Source organism: Impatiens glandulifera, chromosome 3, assembly GCF_907164915.1.
Source record: "Impatiens glandulifera chromosome 3, dImpGla2.1, whole genome shotgun sequence".
NCBI lineage: Eukaryota > Viridiplantae > Streptophyta > Magnoliopsida > Ericales > Balsaminaceae > Impatiens > Impatiens glandulifera.
Window position 1 is genome coordinate 33,817,205 of NC_061864.1, and position 10,628 is coordinate 33,827,832.

Below are 10,628 nucleotides of genomic sequence, written 5' to 3' on the forward strand. Positions count from 1 at the left end.
TTCAGGTGTGGTCACGTTTGAACTTAGAAGGTTCCTTACAAAAGAATTGCTCTTTTGGAGGCGTTGTGTGATTGAGCTCGGTAAAGGCTAAAAGATCGTATTAAAGAGATCTATAAAGTTCAAGTTTCATGATAATTGGAAGGCTTTGTTTTCTATGTTTTTGTATGTGTTGTTGGAAAGGTAGATTGGCTAAGTTTATTTTGTTTATGTTACTTATAAACTGCTTGCAAGTAGTTTTAAAAGTTGTATTTGATGTAGCAATTGAGTTTTAATGTGTAAATTTTATAGCATATTTTCCAAATAAGTTAATAATAACCCAATACTTTTTTACATTTACCTACCATGAAAGGCTTAGGACGAAGAATAATGATTTAATATGCTCCAATTGTTCAAATTGTCAGAGGCAATTTTTCTTCAACCCTTTCTTCTTTTATATTTTTACCTTTGCTGAAATTACACTAGTAAACTCATAAGTTATAATGATGATAATTAGAAAATAAATTTAGAAACTAGAACAAAATGATTATTGTCATTTCAATTAAGACGAAAATAATATTTGAACACTCTTTTTTTATTATTATTTTTTTTCTACTAAGTAATGGAAAAGATGTTAAAAAAAAAAAAAAAAAAAAAAAAAAAAAAAAGAGATTTAACAAATATAAATGAAATGATTAAATGAGATTCCTTAAAAATAACACACATTTTCTCGATTTTGCATAAATGGTCATATTTAAATATAATATTTATAATTTACTTAGAATTAATTTTTCAAATTTATAAAAATCAAACCTCCTACAAAATATTCTATATTTACAGCTTATTATATAACTTTTAAAAATACGTTCATATTTTGACACATTAGATGCCACGTCAATTACAATTATTATTCTTTAAATTAATTCCTACAATTTTCTTTCAATTACCTTAGACAAATTGTCTCAAGGATATTTTAATATTTTTGTCTTAAGGAATTTTTAATTTTTTGATATAATTAATAACTACTGGATAGATAACTTTCTTACTCCAAATAAGAACTCTTCCCAGTTAATTTTGAAAATAAATAATTTTGATAGACCCAAATATCTTTGTTCATAAAATTTGGCACCAAAGCAACAAAGTTTAATTTTGGTTTAAGATTTCTGCCTTTAATTATAAATATATATAAAAAAATATACTGTAACATGAATTGTTGAAACAATTCATTTTCAAGTTACATACTCAAAATTTTATTTTACATTTTTAACTCTTCTAATTACTTCTCAAAATCATTATTTATTCATAGTTCGAGTTGGATTAATATTTTCACCCTATTTACTCAATTAAATCACTCAATTCATTAACCAAAATATTACCGTACCTTCTATTTTAAATTATTATTTATTATTTTATCATTATATACTAATATTTTTTTATAAAAAATTATATATTTCTTTAAAATCATCACCATCATTATTTTTCAAATAACTCACGTTATTGAAATAACCCCTATCCAAACAAAGCCTTACTTCCTTATAGGGAAATCTAATCAACTATATTTTTCCATGTTTTTCTAAAGTTTGTTTACATAAATTTCTTTTTAACGAAAAGTTTACCATATTCTAATTATTACTCGTGAATCAATAGGGGACGAGTAGTTCAATCAAACCAAACACTAGGAAAAAGCTTTGACGATTTAATTCAAATACCTTGTCATTCCAAATTTCCTAAGAAAGATGTCTTCATTTGTGAATTTCTTCACATCACAAATGAGATTGATAAAAGATAGTTCAATCAAACAAACAAAACAAATATTATTCAGAACATCACCTTCTCTTCTCCAACATTAGTTGTTGTACCAAGAGCATTTAGTTAGGCCAGTCTTTACCATCCTTTTGAGTTTCTTCTTCTTTTTGGCAAAGAATGTTTCAGAATTGTGAACCCAATAACTTCCTTCCTCATAACTTTGAAATCGAATAATCCAAAGCATCCACCAGGAAATCTGCACATGTTTAAAGGAAAAAGTACACAATAGTCAAACGGTGCCTTCTCAAAATTTGATAAACAAGATTTACTATGCTTTGGATCTATCTCCACAAGATGGGATTTCTTTTAGTTGATCGGGATCTAATTGTGTTCTTTTCCAAGAAATAAATAATTTGAAACACGATCCAAGAAATATTTTCGATCATTATCTAGAGGAAAAAATGAAACAAAAAATTAAACTATAATCTGAATCATGATCTAAGAAAAATATATCAAATGAAAAAAAAAACCACTTTCAATGTTAACTTCGCCATTTTTCAATGGGATCGTGATTGACCAAAATACCAACTTCCAAATATTTGTGTTCACTCATTTTTATGCTATAAAAGTTGACTTTTTTTCTCAATAATAAATATGATTTACAATGCAAACCAAGGAAATATTTAGCTCCAGCATTTCAGAGTCTCTTATTGTCCATCGCAACTATATCCTATTTCATGTGGCTCTACTCTAAAGAATAGAAGTATTCTTCATAATAGGCAGTAAGATTACAACTACTTTAATTCCTAGTTTTAATAGAATAACAAAATTAGTTTGAGCACAAAATTATTTATATTAATTCAATAGGCTGGCTACATGGTTGAGTTGTTCAACTAACAATGTTTAAGTCACATGTTGTTCAAGACTTAGTATAGACATTGATGGTATTTTTAGAATTCGTTTATGGACAACTTTGTTAATACAAACTTTAACATTACAAAAAATAAATTGTGTATTATAGTATGATTGGATATCATGTTCATATTCTTAAGTCTCTCCAAATGACACTTTCTAGAAACAAGTCCAAGGTTCTTCCTAGAAAAATCGTGTGTATTTTTCTCTAGTAATTGCATATAATACAAATATTGTCCTAAATAAATTAACATTTTCATCTTTTCTTCAAGTAGACAGACCAAGTACATGACTGTGAAAGATCTTACCAGCATCATCTTTGGTAAAACACATGGGAGGTTTTACTCTAAAGACATTTCCATGCAGTCCTCCTTTTCCAACTAGAATACCTAGTTCTGCCATGACACAAAAATTGCATTAGAAAATGCAGAATAGTTTTCTTTCTGGGTCGGGAACATGGGATTGTATGTTACATTTGGAAACACTTTTTTTTTGTTTCAAGATCTGGATCCAGAAACATTTGGAACTAAACTTAGTTAGAGACAAATTAAATTTTTTATTTATGTTTATAGATCCGGATCCACATACAAAAACAGATTCAAAATGTGTTTCCAATTGGGGCGTATGTGTGTAATGTACCTCTAAGCTTCTCAAATAGCACAGCTGTTTCAGCCTTTGCTGGTGTCTTTTCTTTCCTGTCGGTAACGAGCTCTATTCCAACCATCAATCCCCTTCCTCTCACATTCCCAATGACTGATTCACAAGAACAATACATTATTAATATACTGCAACAAACACAAAAGTAAAATATAAAATCAAGGCCTTGTTCAATTTAGAGTTATTTGCAAATAACCTTGTTTGATGTAAGTTATTGAAAATCAGATTGTTTGAGTAAAAAGATATTAGGGGCATAAATATATAATTAAAAAATAAATAATGATATTTTGGTTGATGATTTGAATGAATTGATTGTAAAGCGGGTTATTTGAAATTAATCTCAAATATTGCACGTCAAGCGAAGCCCAAATAACTGAAGAAGTTTCTCCAAGTTGATATGACACAGGTTATTATAAGGTTGCAATTACTTTCATGCTTCTTTTGAAGATCTGTCAACCGTCCGATCAAGTGGGAACCAATATCAGCACAATGGGTTTGGCGTTTCTCCTTATCGAGAACTTTTAGCACTGCAAGTCCTCCAGCAGAGCAAACTGGGTTCCCACCAAAAGTGTTAAATTGTATCTTCTGGGCCATTACTTGTGCTATTTCTGGCGTTGTCACAACCGCTCCCAAAGGCAATCCATTACCAATGCCCTGAGGAAGTGATGATCCAGATGGTTAAACTTATTAAATATAAAGCAGCTCATATCTATGTGAGTACTTCTAATAAATTACAAATGAATTCATACGATGATTTAATACCATTTTAGATGGATATCAGTTTCTCGAAACAAATAAATCACATGATGGGGGCAGTAATATAATTTTACCAAAATGTCAAGCCCATTTTGTGTGTTTTACCCTAAAGTTAGCATAAATTCTAGATTTAAAATGGCAAGCTACATATGATCCAAGCACACGTTTGTTCAAATTTGTTAATAAAAACTATGAAATAAAATGCATGACAGTATATTTATGCGAAAGGGAAGGAGTATAAAAGAATTATGATGATGGTTTATAGACCTTTGCCATTGTAACAATATCAGGAAGAACATCCTGTGTCTGGAAACCCCAGTAATGGCTTCCTGTACGACCAAATCCAGTCTGTACTTCATCAGCAATGCATACACCGCCAGCCTGGCGAACCATTTCATAGACTTGTTTTAAATAACCCGGGGCCAATTCAACTGCTCCTCCAACACCCTAGAGTTCAATACCACAAATTCTTAAGAGCGTTCGCAGTTTTCTTTTTTAATCAAGAAATTTTGATTGATTTTCCCAAAAAAATATTAAGATGTTATCAAAGCAACCTGAATGGTTTCAGCTATAAAACCAGCAACTCGTCCACAAGTACCATAACTGATGTGATCTTGAACCTCTTTTGCATAAAGACTGGAATCAGACTGAAAAGCTCCACGATATGGATCTGGATTCATAACATGATGAATTTCACCCTGCCAAGTTCCACACAGATCCATACATATTAAGGGAAGTTAATCATCCTTATTCTATCTTTAAATCAATTAATTGGCTTATCTGTAACATCACTTGATGCTATTAAGACACTGGGCTGTTCCGTTACCACGTTTTCATGTTATGTTTGTCAAAAATCACAATAATCTAAAGAATAATCTGAGAATGATCGAAAAATCTCTGTACCAAGCGAAGCAAAAAATTACAATAATGGTCAAGAAAATAATCCGAATATCACAAAGAACAATAATTACACCATAATTTGGATCATGATAAAAAACAAATTGTATATCCAAGAAAAATACTTTCAATTTTAACTTGGAGATATTTAATGAGATTGTGATTGTGACATATACTATCACAAAATACTAGTTTCCAATAAGCTCATTATCTATAGAAAGCTATTGTACCTGAAATTCTAAAATCTCCAATAATTTATAATCTACTTGTACTAAAAAAATGATAAAAGAGTATTAATTTTCCCTCATGGAATTTTTCACTTGTAGAAAGAACATGTAAACATAAAGAGACCATTATAAGAATAAAAGAAAATACAAACCTGTGGTATTGGATACTTCCATGTGTTGAGAGCATTTAGTCCAATCGTCCCAGCACTTCCACCATGATATGCGTTTCTCAAGGCAATCATACCAAGATTGCCACTATATAGGCGAGCCATCAGCATTGCTAGCTCATTTGCCTCCGTTCCAGAATTTACAAAGTAAACTACCTGCGTTATCAAAGGAGAAACAGATCTTGTTAACTATGTAAATATTGAAACAAAGATTTTACAAGATAATGAGCTATTTACATGATTTTAGCTCAAAATTTAACCAAAAAGAAATGAATCAAGTTGAACATATTTGATTAATGGAGCTTTTGCACAGGTTATGTAGACATAATGATATAAATCATTGAAAATATTCGGGGAAGGTCTAATTTAGCACAAACAGAATGAACTTCCATGTCACTACTAATTTCATTATTGAGAAAAAAAGAAAGTCAGACATTCACACTATTGCAAACAATGAATCCTTTTCCATAAGCAAAAGTGTTATGTGGAAACTTCTCAAATTCATTGGTATCATGATTTAGAAAAATCTACAGTTGTTATGTCTTTCAAAAATCACAATCATCTATAAATAACGTAGCTCATTATCTAGCAAATAATTTGGATTATCATCTAAAACAATAACTGGATCCGAAATAAATAAGAAAACAGTTTCCAGATAGGGTAAAATGCCTGAGAAATCTAAAGAAGCTTAAATATGAAAAGTATCATAGCTTTCTAACAGTAACTTGAAAAAATGACCTTGAGGTTTCCAGGCATCTTAGATGCTAATGCCTCTGCAAAATCAGCTATGGCATGGTGAAGGTATATGGTTGTAGCATGTTGAAGAAGCTTGTTTTGCTCAATAATAGCTTCTAAAATATCGGGATGACAATGTCCACATGAAACCGTCACTATTCCAGCAAATGCATCAAGATAACGCTTTCCACTTTCATCAAACAAATATTGCATCTTCCCCTCAACAATGTTGAGCTGCACACAACAAGATGATTAGATTTAGTTCCTTTGTTCTTAACAAACAGGCTTCCATGGCTTAAGATCAACACACATCCCTTTTAAGGAGAAGATACTACAAACTTAATCTCCAGAACTAAAATCTTGTTTGATTCTAGAAAATAACATACTAAAAGTAAGAGATCATACAGAGATTGAATCAGACCATGTGCATTTCCGAAAGAGATGGGAATTGAACTTACGGGTTTCTGATAATAATGGAAAAGAGAAGGGCCGAGAAATTTCTTGCGCTTCGAAAGTACTTCATCTGCCAAGGGACCTGTATACGGCTTTGGGTCATAGTGAAAAGGAGGCAGCTCCGGCGGAGAAGAAGAAGAAGAAGAGAAACCCCGCAAGGCGATACCAGAAAAATGAGTCTTAGCTTTGCTCAGTAGTTTCCTTTGCATCGCCATCTGTGAAATTGATGATACCCACAACCCTTCTCTCACACTATATCTATATATATAGATAAACCCAGATTCCAAGCTAATTATCTACGAGGGAAAAAGACAAAAAAAGGTTGGTAAGATTGACGTGGAAATATGATTCCTTTTGCCCCATCCATGATCAAGAAAGATGAGTTCAACTACCTAAAAAACTCAGAGCCCACACGAAGATGATGATGATGGAGGAAAGATTATAGTAAGCGTGTGTGGGCCTTCTCCCTAATATGGTGGTTAGTTTAATCCAAATTATTCAAGATTATTTAATATGGTATAATAAAATAAATTCATTCAATTCAATTTTATAAATATAATTTCTTATTAGTATTATTTTATTATTAATATAATTAACTTTTATTATTTTTTTTAAATGAGTCAATGAAAAAGGATGAAAATCATTTAAACTAGGACACCTTTTTCTCTTTTTCTCAAGAGTTATTTTTAATTACAATTTGGATCCACTATACCATTTATATCGTACTTCAAAAAGAAAATTTATATAAAAATATTCTTTTTATATAAATTTCTATTATTGTACCTTCAATTTTTTTTTCTCCTTTACATTTTTTATCTTTAAAACATGTATACTTTGTCCTGAAGAACGGATTATACATCGCAATTGGTTTGAGTCATATGGCTTACCTTCCTTTCGAATGCTTCTGCAGTAGATGACAAATAATTTTAATAGTAAGTTCAACCCGAGTATTTTTTTTTAATGTTTTAGTCAATTACTTTACTAAGTCACGCTGCTTACCTTACTCTTGAATATTGTAAAATGAAGCGTGGAAATGATTCACTCGGGAGTCGTCACGTCTCAAAAACTGAGATAAATAACTGAAATAAAACTTGGCATAGTTTATGTGTGTTTGACTCTTTTTAGAGTCGTCACTTATTTTATTTATCGAGAAACTAAGAAAAAAAGATTTAAAGAAATTCTTTTAGGCTCGTACTTGGTTACTTAGTTTATCTATTCCGATAATTTTTTTAATTTTCACCTGACATGTTACACATTTTATTTTGTATTTAAGCTTAAAACCTAATCTCGTTTCTATTTTTTTTTGTAAGATTATAATTATGCCATAATCTAAGATATAAAGAATACATGCTCTTTCCATTCCTAAAATGCTTTTAAACTAATAAATTTTAGAAGATAAAATTTTAGTTTAGTTTAGTTTAGCCTAGTTACCTTTTGCGTATATAACAAATATAGATCGAAACCCAATAAACGATTTGGGTCAGAAATGACTTAAACCTACAATATGTCCAAAAATCGAGATTAATACATAAAAAATTCAGAAATAATTTAAGGATCGTTCTGAAATTTTCATCATATTTTTTGAACAATTGTAACACAAGTTATGGATAATGCAAGTTAGGCAAAATAATACAAAATGATCAAATTGCCAAAAACAAAAAAAAAAATTGAGTTTTATTTTGAGTTGTTTTTTTTATTTTTTCAGTTTTTCCCCCAATATATTTAGGCTATATTAGATTTAAAATCACATGAGTACTTGACAAACCAAAGCAAACCAGACCATCATTTTAATTATTTTTCAAACGTTTTATCAATTGGGGCCAAACTAGAGTGTACTTACAAATATAAATCAAACAAAATTTAGCCCAAAGCCCAACCATGCCAAGTTATTTCATTACTTATGAATGCTAGTAGATAATTGGGTTAATTAAATTATGGTCATGCCACATCGACCATGAGCATGCCACGTAGATAGGTTTTTAATTGACTTTTATAAAAAACTATGTATACCAAACTAATGCGTAGATTTCTCATTTTTGCACCCATAAAATTAAAAAACTGAAGCACCATTTCAAAACCGGCCTAGTTTTCCCTTTTGAACTTGGTCCAAACTTTGAATTTTGAAAATAATCAAAATTTGGATAATTCAATACCTTCAGATTGACCGGTTTATAAAATAATTAATTTTGAGTATAATATTGTTATTTGATAAAATATAAAAAAAAATATTTTAATAATTGTTTTGTGCCCAAACACCATTTTTCATACACAATTGCAATTTATGAGACCTGTTATATATTTAGATCATCCGGTTCAAAAAATTATAAATTTTGAGTATAATATTGTTGTTGACAATTGTGTAAAAAATATTTAAAAAGTCAAAAGATGAAAATTGAGTCAAACCGGGCGGTTTGATGCTTAGTCAACACAAGTCAATCGCGCTAAAATCATTTCAAAATGTGGAGAGTACGTCATCATGACGTCATTGAAAGCATTATTTGAAAACGCTCAATTGTGTTCTTCAATTGGTATTACCCGACTAAAAGAAAAACAGCAAGAACCTCCAACTTAAAAAAATATTTCGGCCTCAATACTGGATGGTTTAGGATAGTTTTGGATGTTTTGGAAATCTTGGAAAGTCCTCTACAAAGTTTTTTAAATCCCATTTTAGATTAAAGCTCTTGATCACGAGGAATCGTTAATGCAAGGAAAATAGTCTAGAATAGGACCAAACTAGACATACCTTCGATTTAAAATTCATAACTTTAGCCACAAGCCTCAAAAATGGATTTCTACCTATGGTTGGAAATTTGAGACATAGACCAATCGAATGAAACCGATCTCGGGCTGTCATTCGACGTTTAAGGGGGTTTACACATCCACGCAAGTTGATGCAAGTGCACAAGTTTATATCATGGAGCGAATTGAAGTTATGTGTAACTTTATAAATTCATATAATTTGATCTAATCAACCAATTGGTGCAAATGAACTACCATTGAAGCGGTCTTTGAGTCAAATTTCTATTGATACCATGTACCGCTCATGGTTCGACATACAACCCACACTAGGTCGCCCGTAAGTCAACCTATTGAATTTAGGGCCACCAACGTTCCATTGAGAAATGTTTGGACCTATGTCTTGTCTTGACCATTGTGAACAACATGAAGATTATATTTTACTAACACACATTTCCAATGCACCTAATCTTGGTCTCAATGGTGGTTTGAGTCTTTGCTAGAGCCCGACAAAGTTATTGTTTTCACAAGATGGCTGAAGATTCATCAGAAGGATTACCGTTAGAAGAATGCTTCATCAGCTGAGGGGGAACAAGCTGAAAACGACAATTCATCAGAAGGATTACCGTTAGAAGAATGCTTCATTTCCTGCTCACCATCCCCTCGATCCTCTCCTAACACAACAGCTGTGAACATTGTTGAAAGAGTAACCGATTTACCTCTTCATTCCAAAAGACCTTCAGAACAGATAATTTGATGGGTGTTTATCTTATCTTATTAATTTTGCAAAGTTTTAACATCATCAAAAAAAGGAAAATTGTTGGGTCAAATTAGTTTGACTAACGTTATTTTAATGATGTATTAGTAAAACTTTGATTAAGAATGAAGCTAAGTCGTCTAATTGTTTTTGTGAAGGTGTATCAAAAATTTGCTAAATTAGACGTGAACTGAAACAGGCTAATTAGACGTGTTGCTAGTTAGACGTGCAATCTAACAGAGACGTAGTTGATGTATAGTCTAACAGATATGTAGTTAGACGTGTAGTCTAACAGATACGTAGTTAGACGTGCAGTCTAACAGATACGTAGTTAGACGTGCAGTCTAACAGATACGTAGTTAGACGTGCAGTCTAACAGATACGTAGTTAGACGTGCAGTCTAACAGATACGTAGTTAGACGTGCAGTCTAAGAGATACGTAGTTAGACGTGCAGTCTAAGAGATACGTAGTTAGACGTGTAGTCTAACAGATACGTAGTTACGTACAGTCTAACAAATACATAGTTAGACGTGCAGTCTAATAGATACATAGTTAGACGAACAGTCTAACAGATACGTAGTTAGACGTGTAGTCTAACAGATACGTAG

The 10,628-nt window shown here is 31.2% G+C and overlaps 1 protein-coding gene across 1 annotated transcript; it reads right to left on the bottom strand.

Moving 5' to 3' along the window:
• Window positions 1–1,634: 1,634 nt before the first annotated feature.
• LOC124931958 (alanine--glyoxylate aminotransferase 2 homolog 1, mitochondrial) lies at window positions 1,635–6,868 on the bottom strand. The gene is made up of 9 exons (XM_047472548.1): window positions 6,532–6,868; window positions 6,077–6,307; window positions 5,324–5,494; window positions 4,602–4,745; window positions 4,315–4,494; window positions 3,720–3,945; window positions 3,274–3,387; window positions 2,943–3,029; window positions 1,635–1,978 (listed from the first exon to the last, which is right to left on the bottom strand). The coding sequence occupies exons 1-9, from the start codon at window positions 6,739–6,741 to the stop codon at window positions 1,935–1,937; spliced, it is 1,407 nt and encodes a 468-aa protein (XP_047328504.1). The 5' UTR covers window positions 6,742–6,868; the 3' UTR covers window positions 1,635–1,934.
• Between the last annotated feature and the right edge of the window lie 3,760 nt (window positions 6,869–10,628).